At 43.1% G+C, this 24737-nt stretch overlaps 4 protein-coding genes across 6 annotated transcripts; 3 read left to right on the top strand and 1 right to left on the bottom strand.

Annotated features, from left to right (window-relative positions):
• On the top strand, positions 1 to 7334 carry rab3db (RAB3D, member RAS oncogene family, b). The gene is made up of 5 exons (XM_024013027.3): positions 1 to 254; positions 2992 to 3231; positions 6357 to 6475; positions 6568 to 6692; positions 6897 to 7334. The coding sequence occupies exons 2-5, from the start codon at positions 2992 to 2994 to the stop codon at positions 7082 to 7084; spliced, it is 672 nt and encodes a 223-aa protein (XP_023868795.1). The 5' UTR covers positions 1 to 254; the 3' UTR covers positions 7085 to 7334.
• Positions 7335 to 10045: 2711 nt separating this feature from the next.
• epor (erythropoietin receptor) lies at positions 10046 to 15701 on the top strand. The gene is given in 8 exon segments (XM_024012453.2): positions 10046 to 10328; positions 10700 to 10835; positions 12820 to 12986; positions 13083 to 13234; positions 13382 to 13538; positions 13690 to 13777; positions 13910 to 13997; positions 14166 to 15701. Coding segments are annotated over 8 exon segments (1593 nt in total). The 5' UTR covers positions 10046 to 10228; the 3' UTR covers positions 14871 to 15701.
• Positions 15702 to 17567: 1866 nt separating this feature from the next.
• Positions 17568 to 19117, bottom strand: swsap1 (SWIM-type zinc finger 7 associated protein 1). Its single transcript, XM_024012088.2, has 2 exons — positions 18854 to 19117; positions 17568 to 18372 (listed from the first exon to the last, which is right to left on the bottom strand). The coding sequence occupies exons 1-2, from the start codon at positions 19115 to 19117 to the stop codon at positions 17821 to 17823; spliced, it is 816 nt and encodes a 271-aa protein (XP_023867856.1). The 3' UTR covers positions 17568 to 17820.
• A 167-nt stretch (positions 19118 to 19284) lies between these two features.
• znf653 (zinc finger protein 653) lies at positions 19285 to 24265 on the top strand. 3 transcript variants are annotated; one of them, XM_024012086.2, is made up of 10 exons: positions 19285 to 19580; positions 19813 to 19850; positions 19954 to 20265; positions 20413 to 20954; positions 21094 to 21268; positions 21414 to 21519; positions 21656 to 21767; positions 21948 to 22062; positions 22800 to 22899; positions 23123 to 24265. In XM_024012086.2, exons 1-10 carry the CDS (start codon positions 19285 to 19287, stop codon positions 23298 to 23300), a joined length of 1974 nt encoding a protein of 657 aa, XP_023867854.1. In that variant the 3' UTR covers positions 23301 to 24265. The 3 variants fall into 3 exon arrangements, with proteins under 3 accessions (XP_023867854.1, XP_023867855.1, XP_023867853.1); XM_024012087.2 differs by having other exon boundaries at positions 20407 to 20954; positions 21429 to 21519; XM_024012085.2 differs by having other exon boundaries at positions 20407 to 20954.
• The last annotated feature ends 472 nt before the right edge of the window (positions 24266 to 24737 follow it).

The raw sequence follows: 24737 nt of genomic DNA, 5'->3' as shown, positions 1-24737 counted from the left end.
CTGTGTGAATACTGTCGTGTGAGGTGGCCACTACACTGACTGCTGCGCTCTGGAAGGGTGCTCCTTTGTACACAAACGAGATCCGGGAGCTGCCTGTTCTATTCCGCAAACGCTCAGAGGAAAACGGTGAGGCAGAAAGCCGTGGGCGGAAAGATAATTCAGGTTGTTGAAGACCCTAGGGAACTTTCACTCTTCACTTGAAAGGAAATAACATTGAAGGTTAAAGTCAAAGAATTTCCTTTTCCATAGATTAGGTAAGTGGTTGGAAAAAGTTTGGTCAATATTTTCTGCGCCTTTGTCCAGCTTCCTTCATGTACAATGAAAATAATTTGCTGGGCATTGTATTCTCGTTTACTTAACTCAATTTAATGTACACTGGACTTGATTTTACATGTTTCTATAATGTGACAACAGGTTTTCGAGCCATCGCCAATTAATCCTCGAGTCTCGAGCACCTGGTGCGATTTGAAGTACCGATGGATTTTCTTCACCCCCATTCTCTGTATAGGGTCTACTTTGGCAGTTCTATATCATATAGAGATATAGCTGTCACACTCTAGGCGGCATGTGCCTTCTCCCTACAGTTCAGCCATTAACTTGATCAACGACTACCTCATGTGAACTAAAATCCCGACGCTGTGTTTCAATGTTTTGAAACGTCAAATCATCGCTTGCTATGTGGCCTTTACATTAGCGAGAAAGAATCCTTCAAATAAAAAAATGCACAGATCTATACAGCTATGGGTGCCTCCATCTGACAAAACTATACCTCCCGAGTTACGCTTACACACAGGTGTTCAGAACACGCTCCATAGCTAATTAGCACAGGCCGCTTATCTTCAGTAAACAAGCTCTGTAAAGTGGAGATATGGCCTTGTGGGAACACTAACCACATGAGGTTGGTGGCACCTTAATTGGGGAGGACAGGCTCGTGCTAATGGCTGGAGTGGAATGGTTCAAATACATCGAACACATAGGTTCCATGTGTTTGATGCCATTCACTCCTTTCCAGACATTATTATGAGTCGTCCTCCACTGACACTAACCCTATCAAGGTGTATCAATTCAACCTTTTTAAATGATTTCTCACTGATATGAAAGATAAGGTCCTTATGCTTTCAAAACAGACGCTTGTTAATGTTCAGATTGAGCATCGGGGCTCTTAACAAAACTCCCCCATACAGAAGATGCCTTTGTCCAATAACTTATGTGTAATGTAATGAAACTGAGAGTCATGATCAAGGGCTTATAGAGATGGAGAATGGACACTTGACAACTTTCAATATGATGGGTAGAGTGAGTGAGTGGACACAAAAGTATAGGCCTACTTATTGTGCTATTCATTTGAGRTTGTCCAGGTATACTGAAACCACTACATTTTACTAACCTACTTCCTTCACCTGTGTTTACGACCATTCTTTTATAGGGAACAGACAGCTGCCAACCAAGAGTTAATTTCCTATAACAGCCAGGGACCTTACTCGGCAAACAGTGCCAGCTGAGAGACCACACTAGGCCTATTCACCATAATGGCCTCTATTTGTTTTACAGAACTAATGCTTCTCCAATGCATAAAAAATGACTCCCATTTCAACTCTACTAAGTGGAGGCCTGTTCTGTGATGACAGTGATGTAAAATCTGTCCCGTCAGAGATGTACCCGATTATTGTGGCAGATGGTGTGGCATGCCAGTATTAAATTCATCACCCACTGGTCAAAGTAATCTAATGCTACTTGTCCACAAAGAGTTTTGGCCATGTGTTTCTCAACACTTCAMCATTCAGTAACTTTGGTCTCTAATATCTTAGAATAATTTGGACAGTATGACTGCAGCATTGGGATGGATTATATAATATTGTTATTGGATATTGAATATTGTAGGCTACTCATTGCGTCAGCAGCACAACAGTTGTCACAGATTTAGGGTAGAAAAACAGTTTCCCCAAATATTATTTTGCCTTAAAGACTTCTTGAGCCACAGTGTAAATGTGCATGATGTGACCAGAATTTAGCAGGCTTACATTCTGAGAGGAAAACAACATTTGATCCAATGGGTTTCCCGCATATTCTTTGTACACAGTGTGGGACCTATGATCCAATGACTTCAGACCCACAAAGCAATGGTCAGATGAAAGTTTGATTGGTGCCATGTGATAGGGGATTATAGAACAGACCTGCCTTTTGCACAGAATCTTTACAAAATCGTTTTGGCCTGTACATCATGCATTTGCCTTATTTAACACATTTACCGCACAGCTCATCCCCTATGTTAAAAGTAAGGGGCAGTGACTCACTCTCACACCCCTATAATCTCTGTGGGCACAAACATGGAATCATAGTGATACAGCTTCAACAACATATTTTCTTTGCCCCACAATAGTGTCTGTGGACCATCCTCTACATTCCCCTTTGTTGTTAAATATCACTACATCTTAAGATGGACATGCTGAGCTAGCTGGCCTGGCCCATTAATGGGCCTGGCGGTTATGTTCTGGACCGGTCTCCAAGGAGACAGTCCTCATCAGAGGGAAGCTGTGGTGTGCAGCCCTGATTGATCAGCTGAGGGCGAGGGGGGAGACCATGGACTCTCCTTTCACGCCCATTCCTTGCAGTCATTACACCCACTTTTAGGAACGAGTGACAGACACTAAAAGGTCTTTATGGTGTGCAACTTGATACCCAGTGGCAGATGCTGCAGCCTGCAAGTGACTGAGTCATAATAGCTATGACGAGCAGGTTTTGAAAACTCCCCGCAACCTTTCATTACTGGATCATAACAATTTAGGGGACTGGGCCTGGCCTGTTGATTTTACCTACCAACTGTTGGTATGAAATTCAAAGACTCTCATCAAATGTTATGTCACATGCGCCGACTACAACAGGTGTAGACCTTAGTGAAATGCTTACTTACGAGCCTCTAACCTGATGATTTGGTGTTTAATTCACCCTGAGCTGTAGTATCACCTCTCACACCTCTGCCTTCCCCTCTAGATGGCGTCAGTGAATGACTCTCGCCTTCAGCAGCAGCCTGCCCAGAAGGATGCGGCTGACCAGAACTTTGACTACATGTTCAAGCTGCTGATCATTGGCAACAGCAGTGTGGGGAAGACCAGCTTCCTGTTCCGCTATGCTGATGACTCCTTCACCTCAGCCTTTGTCTCCACCGTGGGCATAGACTTCAAGGTCAAGACCGTCTTCCGCAATGAGAAAAGGATAAAGCTACAGATATGGGTGAGTTAGCCTTATGCATTTTGTCCCACAAGCCAGCGCTGGTCTCTAAAACATGATTGCCACCTTTGACACATTTCTGCCATCATAGTGGACTCTCATACACATCCCATCAAGAGGAAAGTTGTCTTCTGTATTAAACCAGAATATACTCATACACATCCCATCAAGAGGAAAGTTGTCTTCTGTATTAAACCAGAATATAAATCCATAGGCCAAATCCTTCGCTATTGAATTGAGTTTTTATGACAGATGGCTGATAATTCTATAGTGGGTCAATGACCAACTTTCATTTGCAAGGCCCTTGCATTTTACACAGTGGTGTAAAAATACTTTGAAGTACTACTTAAGTCGTTGTTTGGGGGTACCTTACTTTACAATTAATATTTGACAAATTTTACTAAATTTTATTCCTAAAGAAAATATGTACTTTTTACTCCCATACACTTTCCTTGACACCCAAAAGTATACATTACATTTCGAATGCTCAGTCAGGGCATCAATATGGTCCAATTCACACGCCTGTCAATATAACGCCTCTGGTGGACTCACTAAACACAAATACTACATTTTTAAAAGATGTCTGAGCGTTGGAGTGTGCCCCTGGCTTTCCATAAATCATGCCATCGGGTTTGCTTAATATAAGGAATTAGATTTATAGCATGTCATTTTTTACCTTTTTTACCTTACCTTTTTTACTAAGCATGACAATTTAGTAATTTTTCCACCACTGTAATTAAGTACATTTAAAACCAGACGCTTTAAGACTTAAGTAGTATTTTACTGGGTGACTTTCACTTCAGTCATTTTCTATTAAGGTATCTTTGCTTTTACTCAAGTATGACAATTGAGTATTTTTTCCACCAATGATTTTACCCTCCGTCTCTCTTGTATGTTTTGCTGAAAACTTGGTTTCTCATCTCAAGCTACTGCAATGTGTTGCTGCTGCTTGCACCACATGCTCTAGAGACTTAGGCTGTGTTTGGACAGGCAGACCAATTCTGATCCATTTTCCACTTATTGGTCTTTTGACCAACCATATCAGATCTTTTCACATCAGATCTTTTTCAGAGCTGAACTGATTGGTCAAAAGACCAATTAGTGGGAAAAAATATCAGGTTCTGTGGAAATACTTGAATTACAGGGCTACCAGATTTTCACAATTTATTTCTATGTAACCTAGTCCCCTGATGTCTGAAAGTGTTTCAAAGCAAACTATTTCCACGTAGTGAATGCTGTTTAAACATATGATTAAACAAGACAAACATCCTATATGGTATTGTATTCAATCAAGATGAATCAGCAGCAACCGTGTCCACACCAATGTACACACCGAAACCAAGCTGACTGACGCACTGACCCTGTTTCCACCTAGGACACGTGATTTGGCTTAATGTCGTCAGTGGTGGCTGGGATCACTGAATGCCATTCGATGAGCATCCAGTGGGTTTCAAATCAGAGAAGAATAAAARCCTCCTCAGTTTGCCTCATACATTGGAGGTGTGGAAGTAGCAACCATGTCCAATAAATGAGTCCTGGCTTCGAGAGCAAGTGTACAGTTAATGAACAACCCTATGTGGATGGCCAGGGGCGTTTAATCCACAGTGTCCTGTTTTCACTCAAACCCTCTGAGCCTCGCCACTCTATGAATAGTGTACAGGTGGTGCCCTGTCCACACTGCTGCAAGCTTTCCTCCGCGTGTGTGGCATGAAAGGCTTGAAAATATATATTTTTTATCATGGTTTTAAAAYTGAGTTTAATTTGAAGCCTTCTATATTACAATTATGGTTCTACTTTCTCAACCTGAACCATACTGCTTATTCTAGGAGGATACACCACATGGCAATATGTTAACTGCACAATGACACACCTGGTGTCGGAACCACAAAGCCCAGGGCTTAGAGTGTGTCCCTGCTTTGTGTGGGCGGCAGGACCAGGTGACGCATGCTGAGAAGGGTCCTAGTGACATCAATGGCTCTGACCCCCAACCATTTTACACTCATTGTCATCATGCATATGCTTTTGGACAGTATTTTCTTTACTTGGTGTATAGATAGTTGTGGAGACAGTGTGAGCCATGGGGACAGTATTTGGTTAGTGCTACTGTAAGATCCATTACCCTGCCAAATATGTGATCATGTCTGCACATATCAGATAAGATATGCATCTGGTATCTTTCATTCATAAATGAAACAAAAATGACCCTGAGATGACACAGACTCTCCTTCTGGGTAAGGTCATTTAACAGAAGTACACCGCTGCGGATACACCGGCTCACACACTTACAGAGCACTTGTCTCTGTAGCCCGGCACCTGCTCTAAGATAAGAACAGCTCTATTTCTTGCAATCTCTAAATCGGTGGCAGTTTGTTCGGGCTGACTACCCTGCACACTATTAGCCCTAATGAAACATTCATAAAACACCCACCCCACTATTCAGTGATGTAAAGTCCTCCAATGCAAATGAGGGACCCAGGCCAGGTTACCAAGCGACGGCCAAGGATCGTTGCCGTGACAATTTAATCCCCTCACCTGCTTGACTATTTTTTTCACGTTAACCTTTTCTAGGGAAGCAACTCTGACATCACACTCAACCTCTACTTAATTGAAAGAGGTTTCTGATAAACAGGTCTCTACAGCTCTGTGGCACCAGAGCTGTTATCGACATCTGACGCTCTCCGTGTTCTTTTTGTTCTTACTGCGTTTTTGTTTGTGGGCCAGGGTTTGTTGTTTGACAAGAAGTTATGTTGATGGACATGACAAATGTAGATGTTACATGATTAAACAGAGTATCTGACACTTTAATTTCTAATAGTCTGAAGTTGACAGTGGCTTTGGGTGGGAAGGTTTAGGCTGATAGTGCCTTGTCCTTTAAATTGTCCTATCACAGAAGTATGTGTATTTATGTCAAATATCAATTTTGTATGTTTAAAAAAAAAAAAGATGAATTGTAGTCTTTTCTAGAGCTGCTGAATATTTACAAGCGTATACACACACATTCACCTCTAGCATCTCAAGTCTGTAGTTCTTAGTCAATATTGCCCCCTTCTGGTCTCAAAATACCACACAATTTAACATGTTCCCAAACCCAACCCTTAAAGAATGACCAGCCATCTTGTTCCCCACAGGACACAGCGGGGCAGGAGCGCTACCGTACCATCACCACAGCCTACTACAGAGGAGCCATGGGCTTCCTGCTCATGTATGACATCACCAACCAGGACTCCTTCAACGCAGTTCAGGACTGGTGAGTGAAAGGTGGAAGGTTCCATCATTTCCATATTGACCCTGCTGCCTTCTCAGACTGTGCATTCGTCTACTCTCACCTCGGTCATACAGGGCAACTCAGATTAAGACATACTCTTGGGACAACGCACAGGTGATCCTGGTGGGAAACAAGTGTGAACTGGAGGATGACAGGCTAGTCCCCACAGAGGAWYGCCAGAGACTGGCCYAAGATCTTGGTGAGTACRYTCCACYACAGCATGCAGTCTTRGCAAAYACTATACACRAAGAGMTCACACTACCACAGCATARTGYCCTCATGAGAACACACAGATATAYCAGGGGACACRGAACACTTAAGCCTAAATATCTCATCTGCTTTTCTTGAAATCTCTCCACAGTAAGTAATTACTCTACTCAATTTCCCCGTCTCTGTCTGGCAGGGTTCCAGTTCTTCGAGGCCAGRGCCAAGGACAACATCAACGTGAAGCAGGTGTTTGAGCGGCTGGTAGACGTCATCTGTGAGAAGATGAACGAGAGCATGGGRGGAGATGCCAACCTGTTGTCCAATCACAGGAGCACCAGTCTACAGGACTCWCCTCCAGAGAACCATGGGGGCTGTGGCTGCTAAATCCTGCCTCACAGCCCCACAACAAACCCCGTCACAGTGCGTGAAGTATAGAGGGTACACCTCTCAAACTACACCCCAATCTCACACCCCCTAACACAGCCACTACAGTGAAAACCATAAAGCAGCCAGCTGAGATAACAATCGATCCCCTCCCCTCGGTCCATCCAGCGTTATCCCACATATCCCCTGCTCTAGTTTCTGTATTCCATGAAAAGGCCCCATCTCTCTTGTGTATTGTGGCCTTCACCCCCTGGTCATTATTTTAGGTCATTGTTGTGTTCAGAGTTTAATTAATGAAAATATAATAGTTTAAGACTCAAACAGAGCAGAAGGTGCTTTTGTTTTGGATGCCCCCTGGCTAGGTGCTCTGCTTCGAATATATTCATTGGACTAGACTTCTCAGAATCCAAAACCGGACAGAAAACAGCACCGCAAAACCTGGGGAAAAAATCCACATTTTTGCATATCCTTGATCAAAATCTAGATGTAACTGTTATTAATGAAATCAGATGACATCATCCAGACAATCACAAAACTGAGTTATTCTGCTGCTTTGGCCGTTTGCTTCCTTATTTACCTGACCTCCATGCTTTACTCTGTGACACTGAAGATGCCATTTTGCCATGTCCTCAGAATAATTGTGCACTACTATTCTTGAGACTTTCTTAACCACTACTGCTTATGGGAAAGAGAAGGTGAAAAGTATGAGATTCTGTTCCAAACAATGTTAGCGCAATGTTGTGCTCTAGGATGTTTGTCTGGGAGGAAGTCGTATAACACTAGTGACACTGATGCGCATCACGTGACCTGCTCTGGCATGTCCCCGCTCACCCCTCCGTGCCTCCCTTCCTACTCATTGTTTTTACACTTTCCAACCCGATTGCACAAGGCTTCAACAGTGTCCTGTAATCTGGATGTGCCAGTGTAAACTGCCTGCATTACTTGCATGATGTTACTGTACTGTTCTTACATCTAAGCTACTGTCTATGAAGTAGCCTAATTAAAGTGTGGTGATTGGCCAAGCATGACACCCATGCTAATTCATTTTCCAAATCATATGCTTAAACAGAAAGACAAATGGGTGCACCTAAAGCATGTACAGTGCATTCCATTGTACTGCTTGGATGGCTTCAGTAGAAAAAATATGCATCTCTCCAACTGGACTGGAGAGACATGCATCTCCCCGTTCTCCGGCCCTCTGTTACTCACAGACACTGCAATTTACCTATCACTAGCCCCACACTGTTCACTGGCCATCAGTTAGGGTCAGGCACGGTCTCTGCGTGATAACAGCCTTATGTTTTCATGCCAAAGCACTGCTAAAGCTGAGGGGTTGGGTCAAAGCCCGCCAAAAATATTCATGAGCGCCTACTCTCTCCCATTGCTTATCACAAAGACACTTATCCACCTGGATGCACAGCTGATGCTGACTCGCTGTTTGATATTAGCTGGCTGATTTGTATCAAGTGATTTCCCCTGTTCATCTCCTACCACGAGCAAGTTGTCTTGTTGTGGTGTGAAACACTTTACTGGAGACTTAACCGTTAACCTTTTATAGCTGTGTAAAAACACTATACCCACATTACATCTGCATTATGCCCAAGTTGTAAAGCTTTCTCCTGGGTGGTGTTTGTCAGTGTATTTAAATAGTGTTTTTATTTCTGCTGCTGAAGGTAACTGGATTGAAAGTGGTGAGGTTTTACTGAAAGTACTGAGGAGGACTTCTCTAAATGCACTGATACCCAAGTTTATCTAAATACTTCAATGTCAGTTGATTAAAAGGACCCATACATTTTTTTGATAATTATGTTCATCTGAAGTTGTAAGTGAAAGTCATTTTATCCTTTTATTTTTTTTCGGTGGAATTGGTTAGTTTTTGTGTAGTCTGGCATTCCATAGGTTATATAGGTTTGTTATACTATTAAGGGGAAACTATACTGTTGTCTTAATGTATATTTGTTTTGTTCCTATTTAAAGGCGCTGTTTGATGGAAAATCTTATTAGAAAAGGCATATACATTGAATGTGTTTATGAAAATAAAACTTAATTACAAAATATAAATGCTGAGTTGTCGTTTTATTGTGCAATCCTGATGCTAAATCGTTTAGATGATTAGAACTTGTGAAAGCACAACATCTATGCATTCAAGCGGACAAAGGCTTGAGACCCATGTTCTATGTGGTTAGGTTAGTCTTCATGGTGATACCATCTATAATTTATGGCCTTACGTCCTACCTCCCTTCCCATTTGGATGGGGGGGGGGGGTTGTGGTGTTTTTTTATTTTTATCTAACGACACAGAAAACCACACTGCCGTGGTCCTCCTCAACAATAAGCTGTTTCCTGGTGCCCTTTCCTGTCACCCACAGGCTTTCTGTGTCCTTTGCAGTTAATCTTCTTGCAATGTTTTGTAACCTTTTTATATTTTTACATCATACTGTAGTCTTACATCATATACTGGTGCCTATCAGTGATCTTTCTTAGTGCCAAATGAGAAATCCTCAGCCTGAGCCCACTAAAGTCAAGTGATGTAAGGCCAGGCTAAATTACATTCACATTATGTAGGGTTGGGATGAGCCTAAACGCCCCCATGCTTATCACGGGACACTACCCCATGCAATACAGATAACGCAGGTCGAGCTCAAAAACATGGGTGTAGGTCAGAGATAAGAGACCGTTTATGCTGAGTTGTGAGTTCACTGGCTCCATTTGTTCCTCACAATAAGGAACCTCAATTATGCATGTCGAAAAAATAGCCCACTASAACTAAATGCAGTTGTCACTTAGAGTTGTGTTGTGGCCCTCAGCTTTCTCCAAGGGTCCCTGTGGTTTGGTGGGACATATTGTCCCAATGGAAGCATGTTGTAACCTTACTCTAGTCCCGCCCACAGACATGAGTGAAAATATTTTGTATGCTCCACCTCTACAGTTGGGTTTGAGTAAAAAGTAAACAGCTTGGCTTGGACACTCGCTCACACCTTATCTCCTGTGATGCACGCACAACTGTGTTGCACTATCCATAGTATCTCAGAGACAGACTGTCACGAAGCGAGATGGAGAAAACAGACGTTTGGAGCTGGTTGCCTACCAGTTATGCAGTACAACAGAACGCTTGGCCCGCTTTGTTCTCAGAGGAGACAAAAAGATGACAAACAATAACCTGAATAAGCTTTTGGCTTTTTGTGTATTATTTTGCGCTCAGAAAACGTCCATTGTGCATGGTGCACAAGCTTTGGAAACTAAAGGTAGGACACATTTTCCCAAATAGCCTACTTGTTTTCTTCACCTTCTGTAACACAAGTGTTTACAATTACAACGCTTATTTTCAATCATGTTATATTTTGTATTTCAACATAATGTTTGATGTTTTAGATTTGGGTTAAGATAGAGACAGGTTATCAATTGTCAAATGTTTTGTGTTTCCTTGCACAATTTGGTGAATTTAATAGCTGTTAAAAATAGTTAGAATAATCACTAATCATCAATAGTCATTCCTCTGGAGCTGTTTGGAGACTTACTTTAAGTCTTCACCCGTGTTTACTAAATTGTCAAAACCAATAATGCCCCAACACACATTTTCCTTGTGGACTAAGACTTCACTKCCTTGTCCACACAGTGGCTCTGCTGCTCCACGCTGAGCCAGAGATTCCAAAGTGCTTTGCTGAAGGGTTGTCGGACCTCACCTGCTTCTGGGAGGAGGATGAGGAAAGGGCTGGCTCTGCTGACCAATACTCATTCAGATACACATACCAGTAAGTCATGATCAGGCAAAGCGTTCAGTTAATAATTGCTGCTACGTGTACCATATCCTCTCACCCTGTCTTGGTAGAGGGTAGCTACCTGCTATGAATGTGTTTTGAAGAATGATCACCTCAATTTTCCATTTAGCCTAGAAACTTGATACAAAGTGTAAACCAAAACCTGCGGGCTCTCCTTCACTGCAGCCGAGGTGAGTAAAACATTTAAACGTGTTAACCCTCGCAAGGCTGCAGGCCCAGACGGCATTCCCAGCCGCGTCCTCAGAGCATGCGCGCAGACCAGCTGGCTGGTGGGTTTAAGGACATATTCAATCAATCCTTATCCCAGTCTGCTGTTCCCACATGCTTCAAGAGGGCCACCATTGTTCCTGTTCCCAAGAAAGCTAAGGTAACTGAGCTAAACGACTACCAGCACTCACTTCCTCATCATGAAGTGCTTTGAGAGACTAGTCAAGGACCATATCACCTCCACCCTACCTGACACCCAGACCCACTCCAATTTGCTTACCGACCCAATAGGTCCACAGACGACGCAATCGCAACCACACTGCACACTGCCCTAAACCATCTGGACAAGAGGAATACCTATGTGAGAATGCTGTTCATCGACTACAGCTCAGCATTTAACACCATAGTACCTCCAAACTCGGCATCAAGCTCGAGACCCTGGGTCTCGACCCCGCCCTGTGCAACTGGGTCCTGGACTTCCTGACGGGCCGCCCCCAGGTGGTGAGGGTAGGTAACAACATCTCCACCCGCTGATCCTCAACACTGGGCCCCACAAGGGTGCGTTCTGAGCCCTCTCCTGTACTCCCTGTTCACCCACGACTGCGTGGCCATTCACGCCTCCAACTCAATCATCAAGTTTGCGGACGACACTACAGTGGTAGGCTTGATTCCAACAACGACGAGACGGCCTACAGGGAGGAGGTGAGGGCCCTCGGAGTGTGGTGTCAGGAAAATAACCTCACACTCAACGTCAACAAAACAAAGGAGATGATTGTGGACTTCAGGAAACAGCAGAGGGAGCACCCCCCTATCCACATCGACGGGACAGTAGTGGAGAAGGTGGAAAGTTTTAAGTTCCTCGGTGTACACATCACGGACAAACTGAATTGGTCCACCCACACAGACAGCGTTGTGAAGAAGCGCAGCAGCGCCCTTCAAACCTCAGGAGGCTGAAGAAATTCAGCTTGTCACCAAAAGCACCACAAACTTCTACAGATGCACAATCGAGAGCATCCTGTCGGGCTGTATCACCGCCTGGTACGGCAACTGCTCCGCCCACAACCGTAAGGCTCTCCAGAGGGTAGTGAGGTCTGCACAACGCCATCACCGGGGGCAAACTACCTGCCCTCCAGGACACCTACACCACCCGATGTCACAGGAAGGCCATAAAGATCATCAAGGACAACAACCACCCGAGCCACTGCCTGTTCACCCCGCTATCATCCAGAAGGCGAGGTCAGTACAGGTGCATCAAAGCAGGACCGAGAGACTGAAAAACAGCTTTTATCTCAAGGCCATCAGACTGTTAAACAGCCACCACTAACATTTAGTGGCCGCTGCCAACATACTGACTCAACTCCAGCCACTTTAATAATGGGAATTGATGGAATTATGTAAAAATGTATCACTAGCCACTTTAAACATGCCACTTAATATAATGTTTACATACCCTACATTACTCATCTCATATGTATAGACTGTACACTATACCATCTACTGCATCTTGCCTATGCCGCTCTGTACCACACTCATTCATATATCTTTATGTACATATTCTTTATCCCTTTACACTTGTGTGTATAAGTAGTAGTTGTGGAATTGTTAGGTTAGATTACTTGTTGGTTATTACTGCATTGTCGGAACTAGAAGCACAAGCATTTCGCTACACTCGCATTAACATCTGCTAACCATGTGTGTGACAAATAAATTTGATTTGATTTGAAACAATCCAAATGTCTCTCCTCTGCAGGAATGAGAACAGTAGTGAGTGTGCCGTAACTGCCCTACCAGCAGCAGGGGGCAAGAGGCTGTATTTTTGCAGGTTGTCCCAGACTCCATTTTTTGTGCCCCTTGACATCCGGGTGTTTCGGGACGACCTGCTGATCCACAACCGCAGTCTCTTCATTGAACTTGTCTGTGAGTTATAGAGTTGTGGTTGTCTTTTGGGAACTATTCCATTKGTTTTTTCTCAGGATTTAGGAATTACATTTTCTTCTTATGTCTGTGTGTCAGTCCTGTTAGACCCGCCTGCCAATCTGACATTGACGAGTACAGGGACGCAGGGGCAGCTGAAGGCCAGCTGGCTGCCTCCCTCTCTCAAGTACATGGGRGACAGCATGATGTACGAGGTCAGCTACGCCATGGCAGGGAGCCACATTGGAAAGGTATGAACAACACACTCATATCAGAGGTAGAAGTTTGTTACCAGACAAGAGAAACGTTTGAAGTCCTTGTGAATAATGGTGCTGTTCCTTTCTTGGCCTTCGGCAGAGATGTGTCAATGACAACGCATTATCATCTCTTGTCTTCAGGTGGAGAAGGTGCAAGCCAGCTCTGAGCTCATCTTGCATGGTCTGCAGTCAGGCACTAAGTACAAGGTGCGCATTCGTGTCAAACTGGACGGCATCAGCTACAGTGGCTACTGGAGCGCCTGGACTGACCCGGTACTGATGGAAACAATGCCTAGTGGTAAGCTTCTTTCTCCTGCAGCAACATTCACACGGTCACCAAAATAATGTGCTTGTCTCGTGAGCTAAACATCTTTGTTCTATTTGTGAGGGATCCCTCCCTTGGATTTCATCCCTGGTGTAACCTTGTTGCTGTGTTATCTTATTTGCAGACTTGGACCCTCTCATCGTGTCCCTGAGTCTCATCATCTCTCTCGTCCTCACCCTGCTGTCTCTCATTGTGCTCATGTCTCATCGCAGGTCAGTTACCATCAACAACAAATTTCCAAAGTTTTTAGTCTACCACTGTAACTACACTCTTTAGTGATCTCCTTTGTAGAGACATCCTCAGTGGTGTATTTATGGAATAAGGCTGTACAATATTGTCCTCAGGTTCCTGTTGAAGAAGATCTGGCCAATCATTCCCACCCCTGAAAGCAAGTTCCAAGGCCTCTTTAAGGTTTATGGTGGTGACTTTCAGGTGAGACAAGTAAATCCAGTATTAGTCTTCGTATCCTTGGAATATGAAACTCGGTATGAAGTACCTTGTGCAGTGTTTATCTATATCCTTTGTGTGTATCGTAGTCTGTTCATCTTGACTSAATATTAGTGCAGACRCCTGAACCTCTCTCYTTTGGTTTGTCAATAGGAGTGGTTGGGCCACAGCASTGGAGGCTTATGGTTGAGGCCAGCCTACTTCTACTCCGAGGAATTCCCTGRYCCACTAGAGGTGCTCTCKGAGGTTAGCCTTGGTCRCGCCTTACCCAGCTCCGCTTTGCCGCCCAAGGCCTCAGAGGCACTTGGTGAGGAGGAGGATGAAGACAAGAAGCTAAAGAGGGTGGATTCTGCATTGATGGAGGGGTGGAGAGAAACCCCCCAGGAGCACTGYCRGATGGARCAGCTCCGGGCTATTCATCAGCACCCTGCACCCRGGACCCAGTCTTCTCTACTGGAGTCRCATGATGCCTARGTCACCCTCAATGCTCAGAACCACAGTGSGGAGGAGRCMCTGGACGACATATTGGAGGAAACCTTGCCCCTGCAGGTTCTCTTTGCCTCTGGAAGGACATCCTCTGAATCTCGATCAGACTTGGGCTCCTTCCAACAGAGCTCAGGATCGGGCRGCCTCTCGTCCCAGTCCAGTTTTGAGTACCCAAACCACACCTGGCCGCCCAAGGGCCCCGGGTACACCTACATGGCAGTGGCCGACTCAGGCGTCTCCATGGATTACAGTCCGATGAGCTCGAATAAGATCGATGACATTGGGAAGGGAGTTATCTATACCAATGAGTACAAGAACGAGATCCCTGCACACAGAAGACCCATAGGTACMCCCATCCACTTTGCATTCTGAATTAAGGCTAAGCTATGTTACAGGCTATGAACTGAGGCTTAAAGGTCCAATGAAGCTGAAAAACAGTTGGGATGTTTGGCCAAGGCTTCTARATTGACTCCATCTTCTTGTCAGTGGAATGTAAAAACCCAGGATGTAGGCTACTATCATAACTATGCGATAACAGACAAACCAAAATTTAAGCTCAAAGGTTTGTGAGGAAAAGTCAAAAGTATCCCTGATAAGAATTTCATAATTCTTTGGATGTCACAAGCTCATTCTCACAATATCCCGTCAATTGGAAGGCAGCTGTTTGAAAAATACATGAACAACTAAAACACTCTAAAGRTGATATTATAAAACACATGTAATGTGTATATTCTTAAATCACTGGATCTTGTAGGTCAATTTARAAGGTTATTTTCTATATTTTTATTGGAATAACTAGATAAAGTTGACACTTAAATTGTAAATATTGTGGTTGTCTATTGTACAAGAGTATCACTAAGATGTAGCCATGGTCTTAACATGAAGCTCCTTCTAGAATGAAGAGGTGAAGAGGTACTGTAGGATGTGCAGGAATGTGTTTAGGCAATGTGTCACATTTCAGTACGATGCTATTGTACACCTCTTGTTTGCAATGCTTAGATCAACAAAGGTTGTAAAAGTCATGATGGTTCCAGTGTATGAATGTTTGTATATCTGTCTATCTAATTGTCACCTCATTGAATCTTACATATTATCATACATTGAGAGGCCATAATTGTTGAAACTGTAAATAATAAAAATTTAATTTTTGTGGTTTAAATAAACACCAGTTTGTTGAAAATGTAGGTAATTCCTCCCACCCAACAAACAAAAATTGTGATTTGGCTAAATGCATGGGTAGATTGAAAAAACGTTGTCACATTTTAAGTTGTCCCATTGGTAAAAAATACAGTTGTATACATAGGCACATGTGAATATGACAATTCAATGTGGTAGGGCAGGCATACTCAACTCTAACCCTACAAGGTCTGGAGCCTGCTGGTTTTCTGTTCTACCTGATAATTAATTGCACAAACCTGGAGTCACAAGTCTAAATCAGTCTCTGACTAGAGGGGAACAATGAAAACATGCAATTGAACTGGCTTCGAGGTCCAGAGTTTAGTTTGAGGGTGGTAGAGTATCGAAATATTTTTTCCATGGCAAAAATGAAAACAAAGCAGATTAAAACTCTTTGGTCCTTTAAAAACCTGCTGTATGTAAAATATTATGCGCTATAGCTTGGAAAATAAATAAACGTGACTCTGGATGACGAAAAAAAATTGTTTCCAACATTAGGGCGGTTTTCCTAAAGAAGTTAAATCTGTTTCATGTTTTGTTTCTTTGCCAAGATAGTGGTATCGTCCCGTTCCTTAGAATGTGAACAGTAGTTGAGTAGCCTAGGCATTGGGGAAAAGGGTATTTGACGTCATAACAAGTGAAGTTCACAACTTTCCTTATATGACTGACCTAGATCTTAGCATAATGAGATGAGGTTCTGATCTGTCCAGAGAAGATAAGGAGCACAATCCCCTCACAGAACACAGGTATAGAACATAGCCTAGTAAATAAGGGAAAATCTTTTAAAAACAACCAATGTGAAAATATGTTTAGAATAAAGGCCCCAATCAAACATGTTTTGTTTATTTTTAGTTTACTAACATTTAGAATATGAATTAGTTCCTAATTTGTCTATCTTTAAACCCTTTGCTTTTCAGTTATTTTRAGTGTTCATTTCTAAACAAACTGGTGAATGTTTCCTGACTTTTTCATTACATGTTATGATAATACTGTGATGATTACCTATACGGAACTTCTGACAATCTATCATTTCTGTAACTCAGGATCTCTTTATGGTCAACAAAAATGTCAATATAATGCCTGAAATATAACATAAATGTTKATCAATTCTGATGCGCTTCCATATTTGATATCTTCACAATGTTGTTTTTTTGTACTAATATGATTTAAAAATGTATGGCATTAAAGCAAATTAAATGTTATTGGTCACATACACATATTTAGCAAATGTTATTGCGAGTGTAGCGAAATGCTTGTAAACTGTGCACCATTTGATGTTCTTGTTGTCCTTTAGTTGAGAAAAACGTGGGGAGACATTCTGATTGCACCTGATAGCTAATATCTATAGATGGGTTGGTTGTTTAGCAATAAAACCGACGGGTGCACAACTATGTGGCAAAATCGACAGGGTTGGCTTAGATTGTTGACAACATGTACACTATATTTTGTCTCCAATGTTTATTGAAAACATAAAGTTGTACAATGAGCACTTGTTGTCTCAAATACATAGTTACAGTTGGTGGTTAGCTAGCTAGCAAATTTTTGCCATATTAGCATAGACGTGACATCAGTCAAAACAAGACTTGGTAAGATAAAACTAGCTGAAACGAGCCACTTAAGATTCCCCACATGGCAGTTTCTTGTCATTGTTACTAGCTATCTGGCCATCCAGAATGACAACAACACACGGCCTTCTGCCCCATTGACGCGTGCGCATCGTTTTCGTGATGTTCTCTGCTATCCCGTCTATAGCATCAGCCTAATCTTCCCTCTACAAATGATCTTAGAAAGCACCACAGGCACAACAGTTAGACAGAAAAGTAATGTAAAGGGGAGTTGAATGGTTGAATGTGAAGTCACATTGTGTAGGAGAGAAGACAACAGGGAAAGGGAGAACAGACTCAAATTATATTGTGCCAGAGCAGTCAGAATCAGTACAATTCAGTCGGAGGAGTGGTTTAATTCACACAAAAACTTTGCTGAATTTCHTTTTGTAAACACTAGTGAAAACCATTTTGTGCATTGGAAAAAAACTGTTCCCCTTGCATCTCAGTCTTTGGGAATGCAATTGTTTGATATAAGTATATAGTTTTTTTTGCATGTCTTTTATTTCTTCCTCGTCCACCGGTAAGTCATTTAATAGATTTCAAACCATTGTAAACTCTATTGAGCGATTGGGGCAAATGATCAGTCGCCATTCTCGTGCCAGACTTGAGTCCTCCTCATCCTTAGCAATAGAGTCTTCTGTGATCCCAGCACCAGAGAGGTAAACATGCCACGTGTCCTGTGATCCTGCTACAGCAGGGGCAGAGTTCCAGTCCTGGTCCAAGGTACACCGAACCTGAAAGTAGCGGTCTAACACTGAGAGGACAGGGTCTGAGGAGTCCCCACCAGCATGCCCTTCACACTCAGACTGGAACGAGGCTATGACCCGACAGGGGGCCAGACTAGCAGCTCTCTCTTCCAAGGTCTGTGTGAGAAATGCAGCCATGTCAAACAGCAGAGCAGAGATTTGTGCAGCAGAGGACTGCTCCGCCAGCTGAAGGCCACCACTCACCCCAGGCCCGCGCAGGTAGCCCTCCAGTCCGTCCACGATGATCAGCGACGGAGGGGCAGCAGATCCAGAGGCTGATTCATGCAAAGAGGCCACATCCTGAAGCAAATCTTCCAAGGACCTGGGGTATGAAAACTTGATTTTCTGCAATAAAGTAATCCCAATAATCAGAACTGTTTGCTTAGGACTTTTCAGGAAAACATTTTCTCCCTCTGATTTTTAGGGAGAACTTGGCAGTGGGCTCATCAGGCATGTTTTGTACTGATAAGTGATGCACATCTCTGTGACTGATTGGGGGTGCTTAGAGCAAGCTCTCTTATCTGCTTAGGAGGCAGGATAGTGAGAAGAGATAAGTATCCATCATTAGGKCTACCTCACAAACAAAGGACATACAAATGTATAATTAACTTGCTATCTTCCAATTGAACATGACACAAAATAAAAGTGCTTGATGTCATAAGACATTGTTAGGTCAGTGAGTTAACCAATGATTTCAATAGGGAGTGTGGTGCTGTGTGTTATGTTATGTCATGTTTATCAAGGTAGTGGCAAAAAACACAGCTGCTGGACCAAGCTAGATAGGTCGTTTTTATTAAGGCCTAGTAGTATGTAAATAGCTAATTACCTTCAAATTGTCMGGGCTCAGGTTGGACATGGATTCTTGTAATGATCCTGGAAGGCTCTGAATTTGAACCGGAGTGAAAAATGAGACTTTGAGCCCCAATTCAGAGGCAGCCGTCACCGCCGCAAGTATCAGCAACGAACGGTTGATGCTACTGTCTCCGACTACCAAGGTACTGCATTTTGATGGTGCGATGKTTTTGAAATCCTTCGTTTTTCCATTGTGTTGGTTAAATATCCTAAAGACAAGCGTCAAAATATCGGCCATATCTTTCTTTAGCTATCTATCTACATGTATGAACTTGGTTTATCGTTGATAAAACGTTCTGCTCAATGCATGACGTGCAAAGAACATTTTCGTTTCCCGCCAAGTGGTGTCATTTCCTGTAAGACAACTTCCGCTAGGAATGACAACAACAGACAGCTGTTGTCAAGATGGCGGATGGCTATGGAGGAGAYGAGGGTCCCCTGGACGCTGAAGAAGCCGGGGATCAAATAAAATCTATTTCGAGGCGTTGTAGAGGCCGTCCCAGGCTCACTGATTCTGATCGAGCACAAAGACGCCTCGAGTCCCGTAAGAAGTATGATGTTAGGCGAGTTTATCTTGGAGAATCTCACAAGGTTTGGAGTGAGCTTCGCCGGCGAACGAGTTTGAGTGACGCTGGACTTGCCGAGTATCTAATCCTGCTCAACTCCACGTACGGGGAGAGATACCAGCAAAAATACGGAGTGTAAGTTTACGAATAATACATATAATCAGAATATCAAACTAGCTAGTAACTAATATTGTTTAGCTAGTTTATCCCCTCTCTTGTCATTTGTTAAATGTGAGTCCTTTCCCCAGGCCATCTCCTTCAATCAATTGGGTTAGCTAGCTCGGGCTATCAACTCAATAGTGTTTAACGTTAACACTGTATCCTCATGCAATAACGTCACTGTCATATTTATATTCCTGGCCGCTAGGAAGACAACCCCAGAAGTATGTACAAAACTGAAAATAGGTAAGGAAGAACACCACATTTGATCCATTTACCCATAAAGAAAAGTATCCCTACATGAGAGAGTGATACATTTATGTCACTAGTGATACTTATTTTCTTACAGGGAAAAATGAGAGAGTGTCCAGCCTTTGTAGCATGGTGACCTGGTACCAGGATCACTCCCAGACCTGCCCACATGAACCGCAGCTCAGAGCTCTGGAACCCCAACCGGGATTCTCCACCTCTGCTATCTGGCAGTGTGATGCTGACCATTCATTTGTGCAGCACCTCTCCTCGCCACCAAGAGGGGCCAGTGAGCCTGAGATGGAGACAGAGACGGAGGAGGAAGTTGACAGGGACACAAGGACAGAGGAAACTGGAGGAATCATGACCAGGAGGAGGAGGAGAGAAACAGATGCCCACAGACAGCTCACTGGTAAGAGATACAGTACATTCAGATACTAATTAGGCTTTTAATTGTTCTGGGTCACATGTAATTGTATGGGAACCACTGATTTGACAAACCAGGTAACCTGTATTTAAATGCATCTGTATTCTGTACCCTTGTCTTTCCTAGATGCAGGAGGGGATTTGGAAGTGGCRGGAGCCCCGGTGACTATGGATCAGGTGGAGCAGGCCACGGCTCTCAGCCAGCTCCCAGGGATGGAGGCCCCATCCAGGGACACTCCACTAATGGAGCATCTCTCTGAGAATCAGTCGGTCTGGGAGATGGAGGTGGTGATGGAGGCAGGCAGACAGCAAGCCCAGGAGTCTGACGATGAGGAGACCGGTTACAATGCTGTAGGGGAGGACATCAACCCAGAGGAGGAGGCGGAGGACCTGAGAAGAGACAGAGGAGATGAAGGAGTGGGTACATCACAAGATGGCTACGAGTGTGTTGTAGTGACTGCATCCTTAACTGACAGACTGAACAAAGCCGATGAGGAGGACACCACACAGACAATGGGTGACACAGTTGGTGTAGACACTCAGACCAACCTCCATCCAGTCCCAGCCTCTATGCAGGTGCCTGGGCAAGGGGAGCTGTTTGATTCTCAGACACTACAGACTGTGGGGACCACCTGTGAGATACCAGACCAGCGAGGAACTCTGGATGGTTCTCAGGTAAAAAAAACAACAACTCATTAGTCATTTGTCTTGGAATTTTATCACAATCAAGTAGTTGTCGTCCCTGAAAGCACTGCCTTTATATAGTAATATTAACATGTAGCCTATCCTATGTCCCTCTGCCTGTCATTCGTAGCTGATCATCATCACTGGCCCCAGCTACGAGGCTTTGGCATCCGAGGGCATCCAGCTCAACATGGGGGGTGGAGACGTGGAGGAGGTCACCTGCACTGTTATAGAGGGTGTGGCTTACAACCAAATGTGCCAGTCAGTGGGAGACTTTAGGACGACAGAGGAAGACTCCATCACAGGTACTGCTGGCAGAGTGTTTTAGTCTTTGCTTACACCGACAGACAATGCATTAGAATATGCTGTAATTGTTGTATATGCTGATTTAATGGATACTGACATTGACAAAAACCAATGATGAATAGCTTGCTATTCCAATGGTTTGAGATCTTTTTCTCTCAGGCCTGAGTGACAAGGAGCTGCTCCAGCCCAGTGTTGAGTCTCATGGCTTGGAGCCCACCTGTGAAAGGGAGCTACAGAGGGGCCTAAGCAGGTGAGTGGCCAGCATGGAGAATTATGGGGATCATATCTGTAGAGACAAATGTAGATGGACATGCTATTTTCATTTCCATCTTGACTTCCTCAGAGCACTTCTGTAGACAAGGGCATCACTCACTTTTCTATTTCAGATGTAGGAGGAGCAGACGAGGTCCTGTCATCGAGGCAGACGGAATGCTCAAGATGTTCCACTGTCCGTATGAAGGCTGTAGTCAAGTCTATGTAGCCATCAGCAGCTTTCAGGTAAATAGGCCCTTTTAGGCACTCTCCACTTCAGCTTTTGCCTTGATTTGGAACACCTTGACCTTGTAGTGCCATCAAGTTACGAATAAAGAAAATAAAAATGCACACATAGTGCTGTAACTACCATTTCATGCTGTGATTCATAATATGTACTTTTTGTTCTTTGTATGTTCCCTGCAGAACCATGTGAATCTGGTTCACAGGAAGGGGAGGACCAAGGTGTGTCCCCACCCCGGCTGTGGCAAGAAGTTCTATCTGTCKAACCACCTGCATCGCCACATGATCATCCACTCAGGTGGGCACAAACAARTCTAAATCTGGGCTATACTGATTTACTGTACAGTGGCGCATGAGCTAGTAGTAATGTATTCATATGTATCCTGCCACATGACATCTACTGTATAATGCAGCTTTGAATGTCAACCCATCTCTAAAGCTAATGGTTTTGACCGTATGGAACTTTACTAGGTGATGCTTCACAATCGCTTCTCATCTAACCGTGCTGCCCGTGAAATGATTGCTGACCTGGTTGTAAAATCACCCAACTTTACACTGGTCTGTAGAATGGCRATGTAGAATTACCAAATACAATGGCTGTTAAATACACGGACTGCTTTCAGCAATAATGTCTAATGGGGATTCTGAACCACTTCCAGATAAAATCTAATTGATGAGCGCCCCAATCAGCAGAGAGGCTATATGAGTTGTGAGCTGTCCTGACGACTCAACATTACAAGCATCTGAATTCTGCACCTCCAGGCCGTGCCCAAGCCCAACTAACTTTGTCCCTTAATTTTTGAACTTTGTCGCAGTTGCCGTACTCCCGCACATTGACTCGGTACTGGTACCCCCTTTATATAGCCTCGTTATTGTTTATTTAGTAAATATTTTCTTAACTCAATTTCTTGAACTGCATTGTTGGTTAAGGGCTTGTAAGTAAGTATTTCACGGTAAGGTCTACACTTGTTGTATTCGGCGCATGTGACAAATAAAATTTGATTTGATTAGAATTTTTTATCAAACTTTGTGTAGGAGTCCGAGACTTCATCTGTGAAACATGTGGGAAATCGTTCAAAAGGAAGAATCACTTGGAGGTTCACCGGCGCACGCACACAGGAGAGACGCCCCTTCAGTGAGTGAAACACTWTGATCACTCAAGTTTTTACTCCCAGGCGGTTTATTTCATTTTCTCTACACATTTTATATTTTGGTTTTGTACAATATATGCAATTTTGTCTCACAAACAGAAATGACTACATTGCACTCCTAAAAACACTTTCTGCAGATTTGAATCATCTTACATTTTTCCCCTTCATCTCTTGTCTCCCTCCTCCTCTCCTCTACCTCTTCTGCAGGTGTGAGATCTGTGGGTACCAGTGTCGCCAGCGAGCATCTCTCAACTGGCACATGAAGAAACACACCCCCGAGGCCCACTACAACTTCACCTGCGAACACTGTGGCAAGAGGTTTGAAAAGCTTGACAGTGTTAAGTTCCACAAGTTAAAAAGCCACCCAGACAAACAGGCAACATAAGGCGCAGTGGTGCTGGAATGTGCACTAAATATCAACTGGTCAGGGTCAGACCAGAAAGAGACTGAATCTGTCGACACAAAGAACAAGAGTGCCCATAGAGACGGGTATGCCCTTTTGGGGAAAGAGCAGCTCTTTTGAATGAACACTCTAAGGACATTGCTTAGTCTCGCTCACTATAATGGACTTTAGACCCTGCTCTCAAAGCTGTGCTGGACACAGCCTTTTTAGAGCTCACAGAGGCAGCCTAGCTGTTGATATTGTACATTTCAGCACAGTTGTTTACATAATGTGCTGTATGCCTCTAAACCATACTGTCTATACCATATTATTAACATATCCATAGATTCTCTCTTTTTTATTCACTTTTGTACACTTGTCATCCACAGTTGTAATGTACTTGTTGCAAAAAAGTATGTTATTTTTGTTAATGCTTGTGTTCTCACGTCAATACATGAACTGATGCCTGCTGGTAAAATGCCAAAACTAACATAACTTACATATTCATGGGGAAATGATAATTACATCTTGAGTAGTAATTGTAACAATGTGCATGGATGTAAAGGACATGTCAATGGATTCAGAAAGAAGAGTTGTGTTGTCACACAAGTGGGCTGCCTACATTGAAATAGAGAATTGGTCATTTTTGTCGCTGACCTGACCAAGGAGTAGTCTTTTTGTGTGAAAGTCTTGCATCATCTTTCAGGTCTGTCTGTTGTGCTGTGTGTCTATGAACAGAGTGATGTTGTCTTGTGGTTCTAAAATGGCAAATGTCGTTTTTGAAAACRTTTTTTTTCTAAAGATCCAAAGCAGAATCGCTAATTTATYGTTATGTTCTTTTCCTGTTTTCTGTATCACTGAAATTATCAATGTAAAATATGTGAATATGACCTAAATAGATTCTGTACATATTTCTGGAAGAGACATTTGTTTGAGACAAATGTAAAATAAAAAAAATGAGTACTGTATTGGAGTTTGGGATTGTCTGATGTGGCAAGGAAAGGCATAATGTGAGCGTTGTCACACTGACACACACAAGGAACTGCCAAACACATTTTCAGTGCATGGTGGGATGAATGTAAGACAAATCAGGTATATCACCAATGGCTGGTATGACACATGTTCTAAATAATTTCATTGATGTTGAGTAAGTCAAGGTACTTGAATGCTAATGCTCTAACCTGATATAAATGGTCATTAGACTTGAGCTAAAATCATATACTCACCACAATACTGTATTGAAGTAACTGTCCAGTGTTTCCACATTTCTATTAAATATGACCTATAGGGTAATTAATTACAATATAAGTGAAATAGTTTRACTTCCAATGTATTTTYAGTATGTTAAAAAGCAGCTTTTCTGTTGGAATGACATCATCCTCTGAGGAAATACAAGCATTTTTGAAGCGATCCATTTGAGATACAAGTTTAAGGTGGGTT

Source organism: Salvelinus sp. IW2-2015, linkage group LG20 (assembly GCF_002910315.2).
Source record: "Salvelinus sp. IW2-2015 linkage group LG20, ASM291031v2, whole genome shotgun sequence".
NCBI lineage: Eukaryota > Metazoa > Chordata > Actinopteri > Salmoniformes > Salmonidae > Salvelinus > Salvelinus sp. IW2-2015.
This window is presented reverse-complemented; position numbering and strand designations above follow the sequence as displayed.